This window comes from Carex rostrata, chromosome 1, assembly GCF_964058835.1.
Source record: "Carex rostrata chromosome 1, lpCarRost1.2, whole genome shotgun sequence".
NCBI lineage: Eukaryota > Viridiplantae > Streptophyta > Magnoliopsida > Poales > Cyperaceae > Carex > Carex rostrata.
In genome coordinates, this window is record NC_135918.1 from 18,986,347 (window position 1) to 19,013,968 (window position 27,622).

The window sequence follows — 27,622 nt, forward strand, 5'->3', positions numbered from 1 at the left end:
TAGATTGATCTAAGAAAGTAAATTAAGTTTATGAGATTGATTAGAAATTAGGATTACCAAGACTATGGAAAAATTAAGTAAACTCGATGCCTTTCCGGAATATCTAACATATTAGGGTTTCGTTTAATTACTAATGATGGGCTTGTCAAATCAAGTTATTATTGTTTGTTATCTTAATAAGGTAGGATGTAAGTGTTGGATACTTATCTTGGTGGATAAATTTGATTTAACAAGACTATCAAAATAGTTTTTTACCTTGAGACCTAGAGTTGGAGAGCCAGAACATGAGATGCATGCCACCTTAACAACCAAGATGTAATTAGCAAGCTTGCAATTGCTTGCCTAAATAACTTTGGTTCATGCAGTGATGCCAAATCTCAGTTGGACTTGATGAAATGATATTTATCTTGACCCTAATCATATATATTTATATTGTGATCCATACTTGAGAAGGACAAAATTAATGGAAGGAATTTTATAGACTGGTATGAAAAATTAATTGAGATCTGTTTTCAAATGAGAAATAAAGGAATCCTTTCTAAAAAATCACGTTCCTGATGAGTTGTATGTCTTGATGCTATCAAATGTTAGTCCTATTAAGGTAACAACAAAGGTAGTAGTAAGGTGTGCTGTTAATTTTTTTGGAGGAATGTTAGTGATCGAATTTGTTTGTTTAATATAACCAGATATAGGACGATAGCTCTGGATCCCTCGAGATAAATTGTATTAATACATAGTTGTGCTCTATGGTTGAGGGTTAATATATCACATAAATATTGTGGGTCAAATGACGAGAAGAAGAAAGGTTAATGGGCTATGTGTTTCATTTGCACGATGTGGTGGATTTTGAGACAAAGAAATGAAGTCATATTTAGGGAGAAGGTGTTTCCTGTGGAGTTACTATTGACGAAAATCAAGAAAGAAAATAATATATGGTTGGCAGTTCTCTACGAGTGAAGGTCTGGATTGGACCGGTGTGCGATAATAATAACAATACTTCGACATCCATACAACATTGCATGAACTTATTGGACCACACACATCACTAATTGGAACTAATTTAGAAAAAAAAATGCACATGTTGATTTCAGCCAAAAATGATTGTTAGAAAAAAAGTGTGTTCCTGTGGTAATTAAATTATGTGAGCCAAAGTTTTAGAAAACTGATTTGAGGCTATACAAACTACAAAGGAAGGTGCAGATGTGATGTGTATCTGTTTTAGAAAACTGATTTGCGCTTGCATGCATTAGTGCAAATTATATTTTTTCCATAAAACTGTGAGAGAGAAGCTATAAAAGAGGGAATTCTTGAAGTTTAGAAAGGAGCCACCATTTTGTGGTGCTCCAAACCAGGTCATGGAATTCCAACACCATTCGTGCGAATATCGGTAGAGCCTTAGAGGTGTGATTGTTATTGCTATGCAGTTTCGACGATCTTCACAAGCAAGACAAGTAGAGAGAAAGACCACACGCGAGTTTCTATTAAACTTGAGATGATTCCTACTGTACTCTCTATGCTTAAAGTGGTAATTCCTATCTTAGATCAAATTTATTTGTTTTGTTTCGGGTCGGGATTAGTATTTGAACCTACCCAAATTACCAACACTTGCAAGTTTTGATTTTCAATAAAAAATAAACAAATACCAATTTTTAAAGATTTAAAAAAAGACTACTTAAATTATCTCCTTTATAAATTAGCATCCGAACTCCTCGGGTGTTATTTAGAAAAACAAAAACCTAGACTTATTTATATAACAAATAAGCAGGATTTATCACGATCCAATCACACATAATATAAGCAACCAAACCCAATGAATAATAACTAAATAATAAGTTAACATTTATTCCTTTATTATTAGTCTGAACCTATATTAAAACTAAACAAATAAGCAAGCACACAAAGCTTAATTAAATAAGTAACTGGTATATGGTACGTAGTACTAGAACAGTGAAACAAAAGAAACAAATGAACCAACACAAAACGATACAGCAAATGATACCATGCTGTCCCTCCTTAGAACTAGAGCTGGAAAGACCTCCACATGGGAATGCATGATCCATTTGCATGAGGCATGCCTTCTTCATGCATTAGCTTGCTGCAAAATTTATCATTTTAATATATCAAACTATTATAATAAATGAAGGATACATTTCAATCCTACAAATTAAATTTGGTTTAGGAATATTATTGCACCCCCTCCAAAACCATGGAGATATCCTACAAATTAAATTTGGTTTAGGAATACTATTGCACCCCTCCAATCAATATCACGGTATCAATACACAATTTATTCGAAAAAAGGAGAGAAAAAACTGACATGTAAGTTAGAAGTCAGCTGAGGTCCAGTCTTGGAAGCTGGAGTCAGGCACATTGTCTTTGTGGAATAAGACATTTTGTTCGAGTAAGTAGTTGTCAACAAAATCATTGCTTTCATTGCAAGATCCTTCGGGAATGTGGAGATCCATCTGTCCAAAAAAGCTCTCGCTCATGTTGCTCCACACCTCCTGACCTTGGTATGTGAATTCAGCTCCGGCCATGTTTCCATTTAAATTTGCACCTACCTCATTTTGTAGTATCTTTGTCTCGCCACTTTCCATGCATAGCGTGGTCTCTCTATGAAAATTATTCATGGAAAATATTCTTTGTTTGTTTTCTTCATTTGATATACTAGATTAATCTATTATATGCACTTAAAGAATGTCTAATTTGAATCAAATGTAATTATCATCTTACGTGGGTGGCATGGAATCAGTCGGTTCATCAATAAATGATTGCGAAGTCCCACCCATCTGAGCCCAAGTGATGTCTTGCATGGGGTCATTCATCGGAACATCGACATATCCAATGCCAAAGTCAGAGGAATCCCTGCTTCCGTCATAATCACAACCAAATATCAGTACTAATCCAAAATATAACACACTGCAATTATACTTGAACTGACTATCAAATTTGCAGATAAGAATCAAACCTAAAAAAGCACCATACCAGTACATATAAATACTTGAGTAGATTTTATAAACTCACCCACTCTGTAGCATAGGGTTAGCTGGAAGCAAAATTTGCTGACCATCTGCCATTGTGTACAAAATGGGTTGGTTCATTCCTCTCTGGTAATTACCAATAAAAATAAATTTATCAAAAAGGAATTCGTCATTGCATAATTATTAAAAAAATCAGGAACAATCACAAAATATATATATATATATATATAGTTTCTTTTTATATTCCTTTGGATCCATCATCCTATACTTGATTGCTTAATTACTAATTAAGTATGAGATTAGGAAGCAACAATGGAGGATATTAAATCCCCAAATATTAGCAAGACTAATAATAGCTCCTAACCAAAATTAGGAAAGTGATATTGTACCTCTCCATTAGAGTGTAGCTCCATAAGATTCTTCGCACTTTCCTAATAAAAAAAAAATATTCATCAAATAAGTGTAAAAAAAGAATCTCAAAAACTAAATCTTCAATTTTTTTTTCCAAAATCGGAGGACATTTTAATAATATAAAAATATTCGAAAGGAATTTAAACCTTTGAAACTTGATTTTTGATAATTAAATTTCTGATGCAATTCTCCAGTTCCTCTAACATATTTATGTCTTCAATGTTTTCAATATTTTCGACTTCCCTGAAAATTACAAAACAATGCCAATATAATCTTGTTAGTTTTATCCCAATTTTTTTTTATTGGAGAAAGACTGTACACATTAAGGCGTTGGTTTACTGGTCATTGTTACATATAAAACTTTATTTAAAAAAAAAACTAGACATGACTAAACAAATTTAATTAAATCAGTTTCTAGCTACATAACAAAACTTAACAACAAAGAAAAAGTTTATATTATTACCCAAGTACACCCAAGAACTCTAGAGCTTTAGATATTTGGTCTCTGTATGCAATTATCTTTTGCTTCATTTCCTGCAACAGAAAGAAAATTTATATCTTAGCAACAAATTATATTCCATATTCAAAGAAAAATTTATTTTATATTATATAAGAATAGAAATTCATTTGCACCCTGAAAGACCTCAAAATGTCTTAAATCCCATGTAGAGTGTGTGTATATAGGCATAATTTATATACATTTACCTTTCAATCTTATTTTTTAAATGCTTGAACTTGTGCTCATTTAGCTTTATTTTGCACATGGAACAATGAAAAATGTAGTCTCCATGCCTTCACCCAAAATAGTGAGTAACCTAAATGTTAAACTATTTATATATGCATTATTCTCAATGTGTTTTGCTTGGATATCTGACATCTTCAAAAAAATTACCTCCACTGAGTGGGAGCTGCAAATATAGAGAAACTTTTTATCAATAATTATCAAATCAAAATGCACTAAAACATATTTAAATATAAAAAAAATATAACATAAGTATTGAACGATTGGGTAAAATAAAAATAAAACTAACCCTTGATCAACTAATTGCTCAATGTTAACCTCATGTTCAACTTTCTTGAATGTTTTCTTCAGAGCCTATTAATTAAATTGAATAATCTTAAATTGATATTTTGACAACACAATTATACTAACCAAGTGGTTTGCAAATAAAAATCTGAAGTAAATAAATAAATAACATTGACACCACAATGCTCATCTTTTTTATCTATTGTTTTTCATGAACCTTGTTAGTAATGAAAAGATGCAATATTTATGATTTGCAACAGAAATCCCCCAATATATATTTTAATAATGATCCTAAAATAAAATATTATGATTATTATCTGGTATATTTGATGTATATTTATAAATTTAGCTTGGAGCATATATATATATATATATATATATATTTTAAATACTAGTCACCGTAACAAACTGTTCTTCTTTTGAGTATCAACACTAATATCTCCTGTACAGAACCTAATTAAGTGCAGAAAAAGGGACTAGAATAGTTAAACTTACCTCAAGGCTTTCATGTTTCCTGCCCAATTTAAATAAAGAAAGAAAGAGGTTCAGTCAGCAAAAGTACAAGAAAAATTATATTTGAAAATATAAAAAATTGAAAAGCTATATATATACCTTTTATTCCTTTCTTGTGGACTAAGCGCCCCATATTTTTTAATGACATCTTCAAATTTACTAAACAATGAAAAAAAAACATGAAGAATTGTGTCACCAATCTTTTTCAAGAAATGGTATGGCTAACCTAGAACATAATCGGTGGGGTCCAATCTAATTTATTAGTGAGTTACGCAACGAACATATTTTAATTAAAAAATCGGTGGATCAAGTGCACTTGGCTGATTCTCAGAGAAACAACTAAAGTGAGAAGTTTACACGATATTTTCAAAATTAATTTAGGCGGTCTATATTTAAATTTATAACAATAATCAGCCTTTTTTTAAAATATTATGTTAATATGTATTTTCTCTGATGGTAATTGAATGCTTGTATTATATTATGTTACAGAATCATTTGAGTGGAATTTCATACTTTAACATGACTTTGTGACTCTGATTGAGTTTCATTTCTAGCCTACTTCAACTTGTTTTGGATTAAAGGCTTAATTGTTGTTGTTTTTCTTGCTTTAACATAAGATTTGACAAATTATTTGTTCTTTAATTTTTTTTCCTATTTGTTTTAGTACAAAACAAGATTCTACATAAAAATCTGAGTTTCCATATTAATTCACAAATTCACCCGATTTCAATTTTACGGGTCAACTTACCAATTCATATCATGGTTTTCAGAGCCATGGTCATTTGAAAACCTTTGTTTATTATAAGATGCAAATTTTTGAAAAGATGTAAGGTACCTCTTTTCCCCCATGCAAAGTGAGGGTTTTCCTGTTGTGGAAAAAATGAGAAGCAACACATCCACATTGCACAAAATCGACAATTCTCTCGCCTTTTTCATGATACCGGTTCTCCTTTTCGAATATGTTATTTGTCGTGCGGTGTTTGTCTCTAATTTTTGAATCTTTAACTTGTTTCTCCCCATTTCTGCTCACATTTGAAGAAAAATATTAGAATATTATTGGTAATACCAAAGCCTGACTAAGAGGGCATTTATTGATCTACTGATGTAATATGCCAAATAAAAAAAATGGAATGTAAATTTCTTGTGAGGTAACTTTCATTTATCCCAAATAAGGATTCTGCAAAAGTACTTAAATTTATTCCTCCAAAGTCTTTGTGAGTACTTTCTCCAGGTTTATTAATCCTGTCACAGTTTTTGTTCCATTAAAAAGATGGAATTACCACAAAGAAGTGTTCATCCATCCTCTATTTCAGACAAATGGGACTGTTTATGAAGGAAATGCTGATAAAACAACTGAATCTAGACAAGATGCTACATATCCAGTGGCTTTCGAGAGAAAATTCAAAGTTCAGTGACAAGATACAGATAGATCTTGGAGAAAAAAAAACACAAGTAATCTCCTGATAAATTTACCAGAAAAAACAAGAGAACTATAATTATTGTCAAACAATTCAGTATCAAAAAGTTTGATCACTAAAATAAGTGAGTGAATTAATTTGCTTGGGTAGTAAACTCGATTTCATGAGGTAGATATGAATAATCAGCAATCACTAAGATTAAGTAGAGAATAATATCAGTATTGGAGAAGAAAATGAAGTAAACAAGAAATTAAAATACATACCCAAGAAGAGAATTTGAGATGAAAACCGTCTTGACAGTATGAAAAATTATTGAACTCTCTTGATATGAATTAACGAACCATTGAAGAAGTAGAGAATGGGAAGAAAAAAACAAATTATTTTATTACTGAAGTCATGTGTGAAGCGAAGCAATAGAATGGGTTACTTATGTACAACTCATAGAGGAGAGAGAGAAAAAAGAATCAGATATCCGAGTTAAAAATAGAGAAAAAGAGAGATGAACAGCCAAGGAACTCCGGACTGATAAGGTTTACCACATTTTTAAGCTGAAATATCGCACGGGCCCCACATTTCATATTGAACTATAGTGGTGGTCTAATTTTATACATTAATTAATTTACCTTTGCAATTATTTTCGAAATATAATGTAAGATATTTTGGGAAATTGTATCCGATATAAAGTGAAACACAAAATTGAAGAAATTTTTATAGTCTCGCCGTGGATTGTTAAAATTTATCTTAAATTTATATGAATTGAGATGACCAACAATTTCGAAATTTTTTTTGATTGTATAGTCAGGAAGTTATTAGATAGATTTTCTATTAGCCTTGAATTTTTTTTAAAATTTTTCTTAACATTATGTTTATTTGAATTATATTTATTTAACAACATTTTAGTTAGAAAGTTAGTATGTTTTAAATTAATTTAAAAGAAAGGAGTTGTGCACTAATCAACTAATTATTAAGTAATAATAATTTTTAAAATAATTTTCTTTAATGATTAAAATGTGTATGGGAGGGACACCTGTTAGCAATCTGGACTGCCAATATTTCACCTAACTCAATTATTTCATATATGCCGCTGAAATTTTGTATTTCCAAATCTTGTGGATATGAAAAGAAATAGGTTATGAAACTTATTTAATTCTAAAATCAAATAGATATTAACTTTTCAAAATTAGAAATAATAGAGAGAGAGTATATTATTTTATTCTTTACTTTTTATGAAGGAACCGCTTTACTTCTCTTTTCATTATTTTATTTTATCGGTGGATATTGGAGAACCGTTCATTTTGATTTCACTCAGCCCAGTGTACTCTAAAACATAAAACATAGAAACTAACGAAAAGAAAAAGAGGGGATACAGAGAAGAAAACAATGGAGAATAAAACATAGAAACTAACGAAAAGAAAAAGAGGGGATACAGAGAAGAAAACAATGGAGATTAAAACATAGAAACTAACGAAAAGAAAAAGAGGGGATACGGGGAAGAAAACAATGGAGAATAAAACATAGAAACTAACGAAAAGAAAAAGAGGGGATACCGGGAAGAAAACAATGGAGAAAAGAGAAGAGAAAGGAGTGTCGGCAGCCCAACGAAGCGGTGCGGAGAAGGAGACAGAGCTGACGGAAGTTTCTCAGTTTGCAATTGATTGCTTGCTTGAAATCTGTAGCTGCTCTCGAACGACTCGATCGACTCGATTCTGAACAGTGAACTGACTTCGAGTTCTGTCATGTCCAATGTTACAAGGTGCGGATTTCGAGTTATTCCTAGCTCCTTCTAACTTGCTTAATTGTTGTTGTATGCTCGTGGGTTTCTTTGCTTGCTTTTGGTTGCATGTTGATTTCTTGATGATTGTGATTTAATTGCGGGATTATTTGGTTAATATTGTCAATTTGGTTGCTTGATTTGGTACGTATGGTAGTGGTACTTGCATAATGCATAAGATTACATGAACCATGAAAGTGTTATAATAAATGAAGATTATAATTAGTGACCCGTGCAATACTTGGTCCCTTTTAATTGTAAACCAAATTGGTGTGTACAGTGACACTTTAGACAAGTATGCGGTAATTTAAACATGTATACATAAGCCTCAAGAATGGTATTTGACTATTTCTATATTGATTTATGGGATTAGAGAATGACATGATTGAATGGTATTTGACTATTTCTATATTGATTTATGGGATTAGAGAATGACATGATTGAATCATTTGGTTTAATATTATTTGAAATGTGATTTGGTTTGCTTGGTTGCTATTGTTTTGATAATTGCTTGTTGATTTCTAATTGTTTGTCTTACAATAGATCTTTGTGGAAGTTTTGAATTGTATGATGTAAATACATGAAATGTCTTAGGAAGCATGATCTTAATTTTATGAAATTGATGCATGACTTGATATAATTTTTCATTTGGTTGAATCATAAGTTTGATTTAAGTGAATAGTAGCATCCATGATATGAATTATTTACTTGTTATAAAAGAAATGTGTTAAAGAACCACAAGTTTGAAACCTGACGATCATGTAGGCGTTGTATTCGGGGTAAGCGTGCAATTTATTTTAGGTAGGCGCTGAACTTGTAGCGCATAACAGAAATTGCATAGGCGCCATATTCGGAGTAAGCGTATAATTTCTGTTATGTAGGCACTGAACTTGTAGCGCATAACAGAAATTGCATAGGCGCCATATTCGTGGTAGCACATGACTCGGTTATGTAGGCACTATACTTATAGCGCATAATTTTAGTCATGTAGGCGCCCTATTTGGGGTAAGCGCATAATTTCAGGTTATGGCCATAACAGAAATTGTGTAGGCGCCATATTCATGGTAGCGCATGATCGGAGTCTTGTATATACTTGGTTGAACCTCATACTTGAATCTTGACAGTCATGTAAGCGCTGAACTTGTAGCACATGACCAGGGTCATGTAGGTGTTATACTTGTAGCGCATAACCGAGTATTGTTAATACCACAATGGTTATTTATAAAGTGATATTTTATTCTATCATGAATAGTCTTGAACAAAGCATGATTTTATGATATGGTTGCACAACTAAATTGGATTGAACTTTTAAGTCTATTGTACATGAGTATTGCATGTTATAATATTTTGTTATGCTTGTTTGTTATAGCTATCAATTGTTTATCTAGCTTGCTGATTTCTTTTGCGGTATTTGAGCATTTCTTAAAGTGAACTTATACTTTTGTTTCTTGACTGATTATTTGGTAACTTAGATTCTTTGATTCTTACATGATTATTGTAGTCTATATTTTTTGTGCTCGGTTTTGTTTTGGTTTTAGTTCGTCGGATCTGAGGATAACTCGACTGGAACTGAATGCCGCATCGGGAGATTTTTCAATCTCTCATCTTTCCTTTTTGTGGGTTCCAAGTACAGAGCGCAAGACGCCGAGGTTGTGGAATTTGCCACAATCTCTCAAAGATTGTGGAATTTGCCACAATAAAAATATATGTTGTTTTCGATAAATCTGCTATGGTATTTCAATTGTATTTTATTATACCGTATCAGATTTATATCGACTTGTTTTGTAACATATAACTCATGACACTTTGAAAAAAAAAATATACTTCATGTGTATTGTGGGTTATCTACTTGTCATTGATAATGTATGTATAATTATGTTGTGTATTAAAATATAATCGCCTTGCATTGATGAGCGAGGCGGGTTGTCAATCATCGGGGTGTGACATATAAATTGAAAGTATTGCTGAAAAGAATAATTACATTTGCAACGCCACCTAATAAAAAAAATATTGTTGACAGTTTGTGGAGTTGTAAAATTCCTTTAATAAATAATTAGACAACGATTTCATTTTACGATTCTAATAATAAAATTTTTGCTACATGAAAGAATGTACAAATATAGTGTGTTAAAAAAAAGCAGATAGCTCAGGTGTATTAGAAGGGGCCCGCCAGCTTGAGGGAAGCGTATTCTCTGCGGAGTCATTCTGTGCGAAGCTGTGCGGAGTTTTTAATCTAGTCTGTTCGTTTTAGATCGGACGGACCCAATTAAAAGCTCCACAAATTTTGAGAAATATTTTTTTTTCAATTCGGGCAAGATCTGATCTATTCCGTCCGATCCGAAACGAACGAACCAGATTAAAAGCTCCACACGGAAGTTGAGGAGTCGTTCTGTGCAAAGCTGTGCGGAGTTTTTAATCTAGTCTGTTCGTTTCGGATCGGACGGATCCGATTAAAAGCTCTGCAAATTTTGAGAAATATTTTTTTTTCAATTCGGACAAGATCTGATCTATTCCGTCCGATCTGAAACGAACGGACCAGATTAAAAGCTCCGCACGGAACAACTTCGCAGAGGATACTATTTCCAGCTTGAGATATTAACACGCTTGTGGAGTATAAATACAATTAATCTAACTTTGACATGTACACAAAAAAATATCAGAAATTGAGATATACAATAATGACACATTTCTTGTCTTGAGGTCAATTATCAAGTGACACATTAGAAAAGAGGGAATTCTTGGAGTTTAGAAAGCAGCCACCATTTTGTGGTGCTATATAAATTCTCTCCTTTAATTTCAGGAACCAAAACTTAATTTACATAACAAATAATAATGATGTATCACTAATCAACCACACATAATATAATTAAGCAAACAAACCCAATAAAATAATGAACTGAAATAATAAGCTAACATTAATTGAATTATTTATTATTAGTCTTAACCTAAATTAATAAACTACATTAATAAGCAAACACACAAATTTTACAAAAAAAAAAAAATCAAACACACGGAGCATAAAAAAGAAACCGGTATACGTAGTACCAGAAATGAAACAAAACAAACAAATGAACCAACAAATAAAGGTAGAGCAAATGACATCATGCATGATCATTAGGCATTAGCTAGTTTACTCGCTGCAAAGATTATCAATTTTAATATATCATACTTACTAGAAAACCAAAGGAAAATTTTCATCCCCCACCACCAAAACAGAGTCCGTATCCTCTGAGATATATTTCAGACTTTCAGTAGATTCAAAGCCAGTGTTAATTTTTATTTGGCGCCTATTTGAAATGGAACGGGGCAGTTTAATGTGCCTTGAGATTTGGGTAGAACGAATTTGAATTGTCAAGATTTTATACAGATGCACTCAAAGTTTGAGATATCTCAGAGGATGTTTATTCTCCAAAAATATGGAGATATCACAGTATCACCACACAATTTATTTGCAAAAATGGAGAAGAAAAACTGACATGCATGTAAGTTACAATCCAGCTGAGGTCCAGTCTTGGAAATTGGAGTCATGCACATTCTCTTCATGGAATAAGGCATTTTGTTCAAATAAATTGTCGACAAAATCATTGCTTTCATTGCTAGATCCTTCGGGAAGCTGGAGATCTGCCCGTCCAAGAAAGGCCTCGTTCATGTTACTCCATACCTCTTGACCTTGGCAAGTGAATTGAGTTCCGGCAATGTTTCCATTTCCATTTGCACCTCCCTCATTTTGCAATATTTCGTTTGTCTCGACACTAATTTCAATGCAAAGCATGCTCTCTATATGAAAATTATTCATGGAAAATATTCTTTGTTTGTTTGCTTCATTCATATACTACATTAATCTATTATATCCACTTAAAAGAATGTCTAATTTTAATAAAATTTGATTATCATCTTACGTGAGTGGCATTGAATCAGTCGGTTCATCAATAAATGTTTGCGAAGTCCCACCCATTTGTACCCATGCGATGTCTTGCGTGGGATCATTCATCGGAACCTCATGATATCCAATGCCAAAGTCAGAGGGATCCCTGCTGCCATCATAATCACAACCAAATATCAACACTAATACAAAATATACTATCAAATTTGCTGATAAGAATCAAACCAAAAAAGAACTATACCAGTATACATAAATACTTAAAAGAGTAGATTTAATAAACTCACCCATTAGGTATCATAGTATTAGCTGGAAGCATAATCTGCTGCCCATCAGCCATAGTGTACCAAAAGGTCTCATTTTGTTGAATGGGTTGGTTCATTCCACTCTGATAAATTATGAATAAAAATAATTTTATTAAAAAAAATTCATGCATCATTGCATAATTATTAAAAAAATCAGGAACAATCACTAATGGTATATAGTTTCCTTTTATATTCCTTTGGATCCATCATATTATATTTAAAATTACCAAATAACAATGAATGATATTAAATCCCCAAATAGTAGCAATAAGAATAGAGGAGGGTTCAAATGCCTCCATTTTTTGTTCCTCCATCATGCCTCCATTTTTAAAAACTTAAATAACTCAAAGTTTAAAACTTAAACGTCAAAATAAAACCGTTAGATGTGATCTATGTTATTTTCTCTATGTGTCCATAAAAAATTATCACATTTTGATTTTGTTTTTATATGAATCAATAAGTTGAAAAATCAACGTCTAGAAATTATGCACATTAGTATAAATTTTTACAAGCTCAAGATGACAACCAAAACAAAGTTGAAATGCCAGATTTTTTTACATATGCATAGATAAAATGATGTAGTTCATATCCAACGATTTTATTTTTAATTTTAAGATTTACAAAATTAGGGAAGTCATGATATTGTACCTCTCCATTATAGTGCAGCTCCATAAGATTCTTTGCACAACTTTCCTAATAAAAAAAACTATTCATCAATTAACTCCAAAAGGAAAAAAAATTCAAAAAATAAATCTTCAATATTTGTTATACATAATCAAAGGAAACTTTAATAAAATTGTGCTGATGCTATGTGTAAGAAATGCATGTAAACCTTAGAAACTTGATTAAGAGTAATTAAATTCCTCATGTGTTGCTCCAGTTCCACTAACATATTTATGTCTTCAATGTTATCAATATTTTCGACTTCCCTGAAATTACAAGAAAAATGCCAATCTTGTTAGTATTTTACTTTTATGTCCCAATTTTGTTTTGTTTTTTTGTTATTTTAGAATTATTTGGACGCATGGAGATGTAATTAGTTTATTGATCATTCTTCCATATAGAACTTTATTTAAGAAAACCTAAAAAAGACTAATCCAAGTTAATTAAAATTAGTTTCTGGCTTACATAACAAAACTGAGTAATAAACAAAAGATTTATATTATTACTTACGCAAGTGGACCCAAGAACTCTAGAGCTTGAGATATTTGGTCTCTATATACAATTATTCGTTGCTTCATTTCCTGCAACAGAAAATAAATTCAATATAACTTAACAACAAATTGCATTCCATTTTCCATACAATCTTTTTCTTAAAGCCGTTGTAGTGTATATCAACATGATTTGTATATACTTACCTTTCTATCATATTATTTTCAAATGTTTGAACTAATGCTAAATTTAGTTTTATTTTGCACATGGAACAATGAAAAATATAGTCTCCATTATATTCCTTCATCCAAAATAATGAGTAACCTAAATGTTAATCTATTTATATGTGCATTATTCGCTATGTACTGCTTGAATATCTTCAAATAATTACCTCAACTGAGTGGGAACTGCAAAAGAAGACAATTTTTTTATCAATAATTGTCAATAAGAATGCACTACAACATATAGAAATTAATATAAAGAATATATAACATAAGTATTGAATAATTGGGTAAAATAAAAATAAAACTGACCCTTGATTAGCTAATTGCTTAATGTTAACCTCATGTTCAACTTTTTTGAATGTTTTCTTGAGAGCCTGTTAAGTTAAATAAACTTAGATTGATACTTTAACATCAACAACTAAACTGAACAAATTGTTTGCAAACAAAAATTCAAAGTAATTAATAAATAAATAACATTAACCCCACAATGTCAATCATTTTTATCAATAGTTAGCAAATAAACATGTTATATTTATGATTTTTACATAAATCCCCCAATAAATATTGTTGGAATGATCCCGAACTAAAATATTATATATAATTATTATTTGGTATATTTGATGTATATTTAAAAATTTAGCTTGCAGCATATATACAATTTTGTAAAAAATACTAGTGATCGATCACCGTAAGAAGAGCAAACTGTTTTTCTTGTGAGTATCAACACTAATACCTCCTGTAAATAACCTAATTAAGTGTAGAAAAAAAGACTAGAGTAGTTAAACTTACCTCAAGACTTTCTTGTTTTCTGCCCAATTGAAATAAAGACAGAAAGAGGTACAGTCAGCAAATGTACAAGAAATAATATATTTGAAAATATAAATAATTTAAAAAGCTATATACCTTTTGTTCCTTTCTTGTGGACTCAGGCCCCCATATCTTTGAATGACATCTTCAAATTTACTAAACAATGAAAAAAAAAGATGAATAATTTGTGGCACCAATTTTTTTCAAGAAATTGTCATTTCTGGCTTCGATAAATATTGGCTTTGTTAGCTGGAATCGATTCCGATTTTGATTCCAATAATGGATTGCAGAGCTATGGCCATTTGAATACCTTTGGTTTTTACATGTAAGATTTAAAGTGAGGCTAATATACCTCTTTTCCCCCAAGCAAAGTGAGGGTTTTCCTGATGTGGAAAAAATGAGGAGCAACACATCCACATCGCACAAAATAGACAATTCTCTCGCCTTTTTTATGATACCTGTTCGTCTTTTTGAATATGTCACTTGTCGTCCATTGTTTGTCTCCAATTTCTGAATTTTTAGCTTATTTCTCCCCATTTTCTGTTCATTTTTAAGAAAACATTAGAATATAATTGGTATTAACCAAAGCCTAACCAAGAGGGTATTCATTGATCTACTAATATAATATGCCAAATAAAAACCAATGCAAATTTCTTGTGAGGCAACTCTGATTTATCCCTAATCTGAATTCAACCACTCAACTTGGATTTATTTCTCATCCAAAGCCATTGTGAGTATTTTATCCAGGTTCTATTACTCCTGTCACACTTTTTGTCAAATAAAAAGATGGAATTACCACAAATTTTGTTCATCCATCCTCTTTGTCAGACAAAGAGATTGTATTTGAAGGAAATGTTCATAAAACAACCGAATTTTGATAAGATACAACGAGTCTAGTGGCTTTAGATAGATAATTAAAAGTTCAGTGATAAGATTGGAGGCAAATTTACCGAAAAAACAAACAAAATATCATTACTGTCAAAAAATTTAGTCTTATAAAAAACTTCCATCACTAAAACAAGCAAATTTAATTTGAATTGGGAATAAACTCGATTTCATGAATTAGGTATAAAATAAGGACAAATCTGATAAGCTAGCAATAATTAAGATTATTTAGAGGATGTTATCAATATTACAGAAGAAAATAAAAAAAAAACAAGAAATTAAAATACCCAACAAGAGAATTTGAGATGAAAATTGTCTTAATAGTGAGAAAAATGATTGAACTCTCAATATGAATTAATGACCAATTAAAAAAGTAGAGAATGGGGAGAAAAAGAAAACCTAATTAGTTCATTAAATGACTTTTCTAGATAAATGAACTGTCCTGAGTCAAGCGAAACAATCGATTGAGATACTTATGTACAGCTCATAGATCAGAGAGGAGAGAGAAAAGAGTCAAATAAAGAGCTAAAAATAGAGAAAGAGAAATGAAAAGCCGAGACACTAGGAACTGATGAGAACAGCTTGGGTTCAATGGCTATTGGACTCAAAGTGGTTTCAATGGATTCGCTCACCATCGGATCTGCTTTAAGATTCACACCCGCACTTTTGCATATACTTTAAAATTCGTGCGCACGAATCTTAAAACAGATCCGATGGTGAGCGAACCCATTGGAACCACTTTGGGTCCAGCCATCGGACCCAAGCTGAAGTCGGAACTGATAAGGGTTGCCAAATGCCCATGCTGTATAATTAATATTAAGCTAATATTTATTATATTTAATAATTTTTGTTTCTTATTCAATAGCGTTATTGTCTTGTTCCTTCATGCAGGATGTATTAATTCTTCACACAAGATGTATTTCCTAAATGCCATGTGCATGAGTAGTAGTCCAGTAACAAATCATTTAAAATGTATCTGTCCAGTATAGCTAACTATAATATGTTAGTTCAAATTAATGATTGGACAAGAGTAATAGAAAATTACTTCTATTTTATTATTTTATTGCTCTGTGATATAGGAGGAAACTAAATATATTATTACATATTTAAATAAACAATTTCGTTTGTTTTCAATTATAGTATCCAGGTTTAAAATATTGGAGAATAAAGAATAAGCATAAGCAAAAAAAAGAAAAAGTTTTCAAATTCACATGGGTAGTTTATAAATAATACCATATATTGTTAAGAGATATGTCATTATTTTAGAAAAATATATTTTCTTTCGATCATAAATCTGATGGAATATTGATAATTATAAAAATTAACTAGTAATCAATAACTAGTTTTGATTTTTACTATGGTTGGACTGAAAAATTGTCACAACCTACATAGAAGAGACAACCTGCCGTAACACCTATTCAAGTGGCATGCAACAGCTAACTCGACTAGATATCACTAGGTCATAATAAATAGGGTTATGAATTATGTCAATGTATAGTCTTGAAGTCAACTACCATATATACATATATAAACATGTCATACAGTCTTTCTTCATAATATATACAAGGTAGCTTTTCGTGCATTATGAACAAAAAGATAATCTATGCACGAAATCAACAAAATACAAGATATAAAGAGACTGCACCACCATATATATACACATACATGATTATAGAGACTATACCAAAATACACTGTCTAGTATAGCAGTCCCCTTTCCTATCGTTTACTTATTCTGATTATCCGTCATGCTACTAGTACCTGAAACCCACAAAATAGAATGGGTGAGATATTATAACTCTCAGTGCGGTATTAATTTCAGTCAAGAGATCCTAATATCCAACCATTGAAACCAAAATAACACCAAGTACAATTTATTAAGATTCAACATAACCAACAGATCGTAAAAAAAAAAAAACTCACAATCCAAAATAATCATTTAGCATTAACATAGATATATCATACTAAATAAACAACCAGCTTGCATAATTAAGTTCTCACTGTCAAATGATAATATAACAAGACAATCACACCATCATTCTAATTCAATCAGAAATAGGGCATATTTGAGTTCAATTGTAAATTCTCAATTTCTAAATACTACATGTAACAATTTATCTAGGTCGGGGTTTACCAAAGTATAATGGAACAATCCACACGGAGCGCTCTGTGCCTCGATCATGCGCTACACATTACAGCGCCTACATGATCCGATCATGCGCTACACATAACAGCGCCTACGCGATCGACTGAAATTCATTTTTGGTTTTAAGTCATGCGCTATACATAACAGCACCTACGTGATCGGCATATTTCAGAATTGAGGTTCAAGCATACGCTACACATAACAGCGCCTATATGCTTGAAGAATTTCCCATTATACTATTACTAACCGTATTGGCGAACAATTTATAATTTAATCAAAGTTCACTAAATTCAAATACAATTTCTTTAGAACAACAATTCACATGCTACACATAACAACACCTATGTGATTGTCAAATTTTAATACTCAAAATTAAGGTTTCAAGCATGTGCTACACATAACAGCGCCTACATGCTTGAACAATTCCCCATGCACTTACTATTTTGGCCTAAAATAAATTCATGCTTTAAACTTAACAATTTCAGCATGTTCTTTCAATTCCAGCGCATTTCTTTATAAAAATCTCATGATTATGGTTTGGTTCTATCATATGTATATCCACAATATGGTAAGTCACTTAGTGATCAGGTTCGGATGAACACCTAAATATTATAAATTCCCAGCCCATAGTGCAATGTGGTATCACTAGGCAATCACTTCACTGATTTCACATTTCAATTTCTGAAAATTATACTCATGCATTCAAGTTACTAATTGCAATTTAAGTTTACCAAATAAAATCAGTAAGCTGATTTCACATTTTGATTTCGGAAATTATACCCATTCATTTAAGTAATATAATTCAAAATAAAATTAAAGAATTCAGCAAGCAGCAAATCACAGAAATAAATAACATCAATAATTCAAAGAACTTGACAAACAAACAATTAGCAATCAAAACCCGCACCTGACTCGTGATAACGTTGCTGAGACGATCTCGCGGTCTAGTCACTGTTTTACCTTTGTGTAACGTTGGGCCTCACCTTCAGCGTCAATGCCCTCTTTTCCCTTTGTCGTTGTTCAGTCACCTCTGCTGCTAGCACCACTGATTCTTTCTTATCGTTCTCTGTGGCAAGACTAGAAGCACCACCTTCTTCCTTTTCTCCTCTCTTCGTTAATTCCAGGGAATAGAGATTTTCTGTTTTTTTTTTCCCGTTTTTCAAAGAGAAATAAATCCAGAAAAGTTATCCCCCACTCTCACGTTAATTCCAAAGTTTTAATCCCCTTTAGTTAATACCAAGGTATCCACTTTTGTTAATTCCAAAGAGAGAGACTTGACCCAAAATAAAATTAAGTCAAGTGGTTAGTGCCAGAAAATTAAAATGTTTCAGCCCATAAAATTTTTAACGTGGGAGGCTAAAATATTTTAATACCAATGTGCACATATGCCCCTTCTCTTTGTAAAAATGACACTTAACTATTAATGAGGTGAATTTTTAAATTTCAGTATGTTACAAAAATACACAAAAACCTAACAGATGCCCCAAAATAATATGGACACTTTAACTCTTTCAAAAAAAGACAAAATTGAAAATTATAAATTCGAATCTAAACAATAATTTTATGTTTATGTATAGCTAAACTTGGTTATTTTTTATCTTGTAAATTGTAGAGTCCTGATGAATGCAATGTAGCATCCACATTTGAAGTTGGGTTTTTCAAGATCTATATTTCCCAAATTTTAACAAAGAAAAATAATTCTATTCCATTAACTCTTATTCATTAGATTTTAATGTAGAGGTTAGGATAAGGCCATGAGTTAAATTCTGATTGAGTAGACAAGAGATGAAATTAAAGTAGAAATTTGGAAGTTCGGTCTTCCATATATTTAATTTTTAAATTCGAATTCTCAGATAGTCAAATATTAATTTTGATATAGCTAGTATTTTTTCATAGACAAAAACTTCTCCATTTTATTTGTTTTTTTTGTCTTGTCTTCATATCTAAAAAAGCCTTGACAGCGTATGTACGCTGTATGATTAATATTAAGCAATATGCATGCCCCATAATTTAAGGCAAACTATTTCGGGACGTGATTAGTAGTCCGCTTAAATGTAGATTGGCCACACTTGCTTTGTCGCCTCATTTTTTAGTAAAGATTGTAGGTCAAGTCATCTAAGTTTTTAAATATATTTCTAAAGATTTTTTTTTTTACATACAACTTCCAATAGAAAGACTATATATTATTTTTTTATTTCTAATTTGTTGTGTCAGTGCAATTAATTTTAATTTCTTTCTATGTCCACATCAATGCATCTTCATTTTCTGTTAAGAGAGAGAGAGCGCTACAGATACAAAAAAAAGATTTCAACCAATTAATTAGTCAACGTGTCATTAAACAAATGTTTTTTCAAAAGCAAATTTGCTAATTTAGAAATTGTGGTACATCCCAGCAATTATATTAGCAATTAACACATCAGATTAGCAATCTAAAAGAAATCACCATTATTGTAGATGCTCTAACATTTAAGCAAAACCTATAGAAGACAGAAGAAGTCGGTTAATAAACCTATTCTATCAGTGCAAAACCATAAACCGATAGATGACAGAAGAAGTCGGTTAATAAACCTAATCAATATTATATCGGTACTAAGTTTTCAACCTATAGAAGACAACCGATTTATAAAAGAAGATAATTCTATTTTATTAGTTGCTTTACTTAAACCGATAGAAAAAAGTTGGCTACATCTTCTATTAGTTACAGAGGCCACAACTGATAGTATAGTTTTGTCACAACACGTTTAGTACTCTATTAGTTTCATACCAAGATCGGATCCCATCATTAGAAATTGGGTGTTAGTAGAGGCCATTTCTGCGTGGTGAAAAAAGAGTCCGTTAGGCAAGCTTATAATTCCTTAAGGTACTAATTAAGGAGCTCTAAAGAAGTTTAATGTGTGCCTGCTGAACAATACCAATGAGATTAGTATCTTACTTAGATCAATTGAATTGATGAATTACACGAATAAACATGGTGGTTTATATAAGGTGCTAAGTTTTAAAGGAACCCTAGAATGATTAATTAGAATGATCTAAGAAATTTAATTTACAAGATTGATTAGTAACTAGATGTGGAACTCTTGCCTGTGTAGAGTCTGTCTCAAGCCAGGATAAAGGAGGAGGATTGTGATAGGTGTGGCGAGCCAACGATAAACTAATGGTCGAAAACCCGTCATTCTCTTATGAAATGGAATCCATAGATTCCACCTTAACTTTATGACTATGATTAGGTTTCATCTCTATGCTACCTCAACTTCTTGTTTGTTGTTGTTTATTACAAATTAGATTTGAAGTAACTAACCAAAAAAAATTGGAACAAATATATTAGCATCCAAATAACTTGGGTCTTATATTTTTAAAACTGGAACCTATTAGTTTATATAACCAATAAAAATCATTTATCAAAAACCAATCACACATAATATAAGAAAAAAAAAAAAAAAAACCCAACAACGACTGAACTAAATAAATAAGCAAACATTTATTCCTTTATTATTAGTCTTAACCAAGATTAAAACTAAACAAATAAGCACACACACAAAGCTTAAAATAACAAATCGGTATATGTAGTACCAGAAATGAAACAAAATAAAACAAATGAACCAACAAAAAATTTAGAGCTAGCAAATGATATCATGCTCTTCACTCCCTAGAATTAGAGCTAGCAAGACCTCCACATGGGAATGCATCAATTGCATGAGGCTTCAGGCATTAGCTAGTTTACTTGCTGCAAAGATTATCAATTTATAATATATTAAATTTATTATAAAAATAAACGAAATTTTTTCATCCACCACAAATTGGTTTATAAATATAAATCTTGTACCGCAAACCCACCCCCCCCCCCCCCCCCCCCCCCCCCCCCCTCCAAAACCATGGAGGATATATCATGGTATCAGCACACTATTCCGAAAAAAAAAGTAGAAGAAAAGCTGACATGTAAGTTAGAACCCAGCAGAGGTCCAGTCTTGGAAGTTCGAGTCGTGAACATTCTTTTCATGGAATAAGGCATTTTGTTCGAATAAGTTGTCAACAAAATCATTGCTTTCATTGCTAGATCCTTCGGGAAGGTGGAGATCTGCCCATTCAAGAAAGGTTTCAGTCATGTTACTCCATACCTCCTGACCTTGGCACGTGAATTGAGTTCCGGCCATATTTCTATCTTCCTCATTTTGTAGTAACTCATTTGTCTCATCACTTTCCATGCAAACTGTGGTTTCTCTAAGAAAAAATATTGATGGAAAATATTCATTATTTCGTTCTTTGTTTGTTTGCTTCATTCGATATATATATTACAAGAATATGTTTTATGAATTTAAAGGATCGATGTCTCATTTGAATCATATTTATCATCTTACGTAGGTGGCATTGAATCAGTTGGTTCATCAATAAATGTCTGTGAAGTCCCACCCATTTGAGCCCAAGCGATGTCTTGTGTCGGGTCATTCATCGGAACCTCATGATATCCAATGCCAAAGTCAGACGGATCCCTGGCACCATTGTACGAAATCACAACCAAATATTAGTAGTTGTTCAAAATTGACTATATATCATATTTGCCAATAAGAATCAAACAAAAAAAATGAAGCATACCAATGGACATACATATAAATGCTTGAAAGAGTATATTTTATAAACTCACATATTAGGTAGCATAGTATTAGCTGGAAGTATAATCTGCTGGCCATCAGACAGTGTGTACCAAAAGGCTCCATTTTGTTGAATGGGTTGGTTCATTCCACTCTGATAATTACGAATACAAATAAATTTCTTACAAAATAATTCATCATCGCATAAATATTAAAAAAAATTAAGAAACAACATCCTATTTTGATAGCTTACTAAGTATGAAATTAGGAAACAACGCATATATTCCATTGGATCCATTATCCTATTTTGATAGCTTGTATGAAACTAGGAAACAACAATGGAGGATACTAAATCTCCAAATATATAGTAGCAATTATTAATAGCTCCTATTTAACCAAACATATATAGAGAAGTGTTTTGTACGTACCTCGCCCTTATATTGTAGCTCTATAAGGTTTTTTGCACAATTTTCCTAATAATAAAAAGGATTAATCAATTAACTGCAAAGAAAAATTTTCCAAAAAAAGAAGTAAATCCTCAAAACATTGTTTTATAATCGGAGGTCATTTTAATAAAATGAAAATTATTCAAAAGAAATGTAAACCTTTGAAACTCGATATTGAGTAAATAAATTGCTGATGCAATGCTCCAGTTCCACTAACATATTTATGTCTTCAATGTTATCAATATTTTCTACTTCCCTGAAAATTACAAAAAATAATGCTAATCTTGTTAGTATTTTACTTTTATGCCCCAAATATAACTTTTTTTTTTTGGAGAATTGATTGTACGCATTGTTGTTAATTATTCCATATAGAACTTTACTGAACTTAATTAAAGTCAGTTTCTAGCTAGCTACATAACAAAACTTAACAATTTAGGAAAAGTTTATATTATTACGCAAGAGGTCCCAAAAAGTCTAGAGCTTGAGATATTTGGTCCCTATATGCAACTATTCGTTGCTTCATTTCCTGCAACAACAAAAAACTTTATTTGCAACTTGAAGCAACTCAAAATATCTTAAAGCATGTATATAGGCATAATTTATATACATTTAACTACCTTTCTATCATATTATTTTCAACTGTTTGAACTAGTGCTAATTTAGCTTTATTTTGGACATGGAACAATGAAAAATGTAGTCTCTATGCTGAAATAATGAGAAACCTAAATGTTAAACTATATATGTTTTACTTCACACTCATATCTTCGTTTTTGAAGTCTAAAAAGTTAATGCAAACCATTCAACATGATCTCCATAATAAAATGTGCTTGGAGACAAAAATTTACATTTTTTAAAACCTTTTTACTATTTTTTTAGAATTTTTTAAAATCGTTGTTTTACAGAAAATTCTGGACCATCAAAACAGCAATTTAAAAAAAATCTAAAAAATTAGTAAACAATTTCCAAAAAATGTAAAATTTGATCTCCAAGCACAATTTAATATGGGGATCAACTTGAACGGTTTGGATCAATGTTCCGAACTTTGAAATCGCAAAATATAAGTGTGCGGCAAACAATACTATATATATATGCGCTTTATTTGCTATGTGCTGCTTTGATATCTGACATCTTCAAAATAATTACCTCAACTGAGTGGGAGCTGCAATGGGAAGAAAAAAAAGAATATATCAATAATAATCAAATAAAAGAATATAACATAGTACTGAATAGTTGAGTAAATTAGAAATAAATCAGACCCTTGATCAGCTAATTGCTCAATGTTAACCTCATGTTCAACTTTCTTGAATGTTTTCTTCAAAGCCTGTTAAGTTCAATTAACTTAGATTGACACACTTCAACATCAGCAATTACACTAACCAAATGGTTGGCAAGTAAAAAAAGTAAAGTAAATAAATAAGCAATTACACTTCAAAGCCTATTAAATAACACTGAACCCGCAATTACACTTCAAAGCCTATTAAATAACAGTGAACCTTTGTTTATAATGAAATGATGTTATATTCATGATTTGCAACCGCAATTCCCCCAATATATATTTTTTATATGAGTACAAATTATAATATTATAATTATTATTTGCTATGTTTGATAAATTGAGCCTGCAGCATATATATATATATATACAATTTTGTAAACAATACTAGTCACGGTATAAGAAGAACAAACACCTGTACCAGTGTGTGCCAAATTGATTTTCATAGGAGTATCAACACTAATACCTCCTAGTACATAACCCATGTACAGAAAAAAAAAAAAAAAAAAAGGACTAGTGTAGTTAAAACTTACCTCAAGGCTTTCCTGTTTTCTGCCCAATTGAAAGATAAAAAAAAAAGAGGTTCAGTCAGTAAAAGTACAGGAAAAGGAATTTTGAAAATATAAACAATTTAAAAACTATATACCTTTTGTTCCTTTCTTGTGGACTCAGTCCCCCATATTTTTGAATGACATCTTCAAATTTACTAAAGAATGAAAAAAAAAATGAAGATTATGTGTCACCGATTTTTTTGCAAGAATTGGACATTTCATGCTTTGAGATTTCTTTAATTTGTTTGGGACTAAAGACTTGTTGTTGTTGAACATTTTCATGGCTCTGAGAATTGGCCAATTCCCAGTGACTCAGCCGAGTGGCACCGGAATTTTTTGGACTTGATCTGATTTATGAGCAAGTTACACGGCAAGCGATTATTGGAGTTGTGACTTAGAAGCAACTAAAGCGAGAAGTTTATTCTGAAATTTCAAGATTATTTAGGTGCTCCATATTTAAATTTATTACAATAATCAGTATTTTTTTACAGAAAAATATCATTTTAGTATTTATCTTCATTGCTGGTTATTTGAATGCTTGTTATAGATTATATTAGTGGATTATTTGAGTGTAATTTTTTTGTTTTAACAAACTTTTAACAAATTAGTTTGTTTTTCAATTTTTTTCCAATTTGTTTAAGACAATATAAGAACTCCGTCTGTATATAGTTTCTGCACAGCCTGTCCCAAGCCAATATAAAGGAGGATGGTCGTGATAGGTGTGACGAGTCAACGATAGACCAATGGTCAAAATTAAAATAACATTTTCTCATGAAATGAAACCAATAGATATGATCATGATTGGATTTGATTCTAGTCTACATTAACTTGTTTTGAACTAAAGACTTGGTTGTTGTTGTTGTTGTAATACAAGCTTCTGCAGAAAAACAAAAATCTGAGTTTCCAGTCTTGTTCGGCCAATTCTCACAATTAAATTGTTTCATTTTACGGTCGACTTAGCACTTCCTATTTGGATTCCAATCACAGTTTTCAGAGCCATGGTCATTTGAAAACCTTTGGCTTTTACAAGTAAGATGCATTTTTTTAAAGGGGGTGAGGTACCTCTTTTCTCCTAAACAAAGTGAAGGTTTTCCTGTTGTGGAAAAAATGAGGAGCAGCACATCCACATCGCACAAAATTGACAATTCTCTCGCCTTTTTGATGATACCAGTTCGCCTTTTCGAATACGTCACTTGTCGTCCACCATTTGTCTCCAATTTCTGAATTTTTAACTTGTTTCTCCCCATTTTCTGTTCACCATTTACGATAAATATGAGAATATATATAATTCGCAATTACCAAAGCCTAACTAAGAGGGCATTCATACATTGATCTACTGATGTAATATGTCAAATTTCTTGTGAGGTAACTCTGATTTATCCCAAAATCAAGATTCAGCCCCGGCCCTCTACTTAGATTTATTTCTCCGAAGCCATTGTGAGTATTTTTTGTCGAGGTTTTATTATTCCTGTCACAGTTTTTCTCCAACAAAAAGATGGAACTACCACAAATTAGAGATATAGTTCAAAGTTCAGAGACAATATACAAAATAGATATTGGAGAAAAGAAGATAAGCGATCTCCTGAAAAATTTACCAAACAGGAGACATAATTTCTGTCAAGAAGTTCCATCACGAGTGGATTAATTTGCTTTGGTAATAAACTTCATTTCATGAAGTTGGTCTAAAATTATAACAGATCTGATTAACCCTAGCAATAATTAACATTAATTAAAAGAAAATGAAGTAAACAAGGAATTAAAATACCTAACAAGAGAAAATGAGATGAATATGATGTTGATAGTAAGGAAAATGATTGAACTCTTAATATGAATTAATGAACCATTTAAGAAGTAGAGAATGGGGAGAAAAAAAAATAATAATTAATTCATTGCATGACTCTTCTTAATAACTGAACTCATGACCTGTGTGAAGCGAAGCATTTAAATGAGATATTTTAGTACAGCTCATACTAGCTAAAAATAGAGAAACAGAGAGGTGAAGAAGCGAGGCACACTCGGAACTGATAAGGTTTGCCACAGTTTTCAGGCAAAAATTAATATCACACGGGCCCCACATTTCAGTGGCTCAAGTGATGTACAGATCTTTCGTACTCCATCGCGTTGAATAAGGCACAAAAAGGGCTGGTTTTAAACATCTCTTAATTAATTTTGAGAGCAGAGAGAATATTTTTGTTTGTTATATCTTTCGACTCCTAATTATTTCTCAATAATCACCAGCTATTAAAAAGAGAAATTAATTAACCGATGCATTAATTGTATCTCGCTTCAATTATATTTAGCACTAAAAATTACCCATAATTAATACACAAATGTAAATGTGGCATCTATTCTTTAAGGAAGCTCATAATTATACCCCAAACAAAATACCCGTCTGCGTCTCCCAACCTTCTAGAATGTCGGCGACAAAAAGATCAGGTTTTACTTCATACAGCGCAATAACAGTACCAATCTTTCTTTATTGTATAGAATTTCGCTGCATGAAGAGAAAAACGCTCTGTTAAAAAAATTTAACAAAGCACAACCAAATGTAGCGAAACAATTGTATAATTTAAACATATAAAGAAAAGTGTTTAACTTTCATTGTAAATGAGTTAAATTTTCATTTTTTAAAACAAAAACGAATCCCCGAATTCATCCCCGAGCAAAAATGTACAGCTCTAAATTTGAACCAATCTCCAAGCGCGTCCCCGAGCACGAAATTTGCAACTCTAAATTTGTACTAATCCCCGAAGGCGTCCCCCAGCACATTTTTTTCATTTGTGCAAAATGTGCCAGGAACAGTACCTGTGAACAAGTAAAGCATGTAAACCAATATGTACTGGCAAGCAAACAACATAAACAAAGCATTGAAAATTCTCTAATTAATATCAATACCTGTGAATTGTTTCAGGTTCTAAGACATGCCTAACACCAAGACCAATACTTGTGAATAAGTATCAATAAGAAGTCTGCAATTTTGTATAGAAGTTTGCATTAAGAAGAATGTTATCGAATTTTGACAATTTCATCTCCTATATATATATATAGAGTAGAACTAGGGTGTTCTTAAGGTCACCAAAGTGCTTGGTGAGCTTAACTCCAAAATCCATGAAATCAGTTTCAAATGACGAATCCAAACTGTTGGAACCCGCCTACCTTACGAGTGATGCATCTACATGTGAAAATTTTAAACATTTGAATTAATTTAGTATAAAGTCAATAGGTCAAAATTAGAAGGTTAATAAATT

General features: G+C 31.5%; 2 protein-coding genes across 4 annotated transcripts; both read right to left on the minus strand.

The window, feature by feature from the left end:
- Nucleotides 1-1,812: 1,812 nt before the first annotated feature.
- Nucleotides 1,813-15,862, minus strand: LOC144562625 (agamous-like MADS-box protein AGL30). Of its 3 annotated transcripts, none has more exons than XM_078311840.1 (13): nt 15,774-15,862; nt 14,842-15,029; nt 14,586-14,645; nt 4,915-4,933; nt 4,424-4,488; nt 4,285-4,300; nt 3,856-3,926; nt 3,539-3,635; nt 3,371-3,412; nt 3,025-3,107; nt 2,734-2,865; nt 2,314-2,613; nt 1,813-2,095 (listed from the first exon to the last, which is right to left on the minus strand). In XM_078311840.1, the coding sequence occupies exons 2-12, from the start codon at nt 15,024-15,026 to the stop codon at nt 2,325-2,327; spliced, it is 1,059 nt and encodes a 352-aa protein (XP_078167966.1). In that variant the 5' UTR covers nt 15,027-15,029; nt 15,774-15,862; the 3' UTR covers nt 1,813-2,095; nt 2,314-2,324. The 3 variants fall into 3 exon arrangements, with proteins under 3 accessions (XP_078167966.1, XP_078167957.1, XP_078167972.1); XM_078311831.1 differs by lacking the exons at nt 14,586-14,645; nt 14,842-15,029; nt 15,774-15,862 and adding exons at nt 5,032-5,091; nt 5,768-5,954; nt 6,614-6,734; XM_078311846.1 differs by lacking the exon at nt 15,774-15,862 and having other exon boundaries at nt 14,842-15,694.
- On the minus strand, nt 11,233-26,348 carry LOC144562615 (agamous-like MADS-box protein AGL65). The gene is made up of 12 exons (XM_078311822.1): nt 26,298-26,348; nt 25,437-25,624; nt 24,470-24,529; nt 24,357-24,375; nt 23,808-23,872; nt 23,695-23,710; nt 13,480-13,550; nt 13,139-13,235; nt 12,955-12,999; nt 12,289-12,389; nt 12,021-12,155; nt 11,233-11,873 (listed from the first exon to the last, which is right to left on the minus strand). Exons 1-12 carry the CDS (start codon nt 26,313-26,315, stop codon nt 11,609-11,611), a joined length of 1,080 nt encoding a protein of 359 aa, XP_078167948.1. The 5' UTR covers nt 26,316-26,348; the 3' UTR covers nt 11,233-11,608.
- Nucleotides 26,349-27,622: the final 1,274 nt, after the last annotated feature.

Excerpts from the sequence above, each read along its gene's own strand:
- LOC144562615 (XM_078311822.1), bottom strand. Across the intron at positions 24,530-25,436 it reads CTTTGTTTAGGAGAAAAGAG|TAAATTTGAAGATGTCATTC; the intron begins GTACCTCACCCC and ends TTCATTCTTTAG. Across the intron at positions 13,000-13,138 it reads CTCTTAATCAAGTTTCTAAG|GAAAGTTGTGCAAAGAATCT; the intron begins GTTTACATGCAT and ends TTTTTTTATTAG.
- LOC144562625 (XM_078311840.1), bottom strand. The coding sequence starts at position 15,026 with ATGGGGAGAAATAAGCTAAAAATTCAGAAATTGGAGACAAACAATGGA. Across the intron at positions 3,636-3,855 it reads GAGTTCTTGGGTGTACTTGG|GGAAGTCGAAAATATTGAAA; the intron begins GTAATAATATAA and ends TGTAATTTTCAG. Across the intron at positions 3,108-3,370 it reads AGCTACACTCTAATGGAGAG|AGAGGAATGAACCAACCCAT; the intron begins GTACAATATCAC and ends GGTAATTACCAG.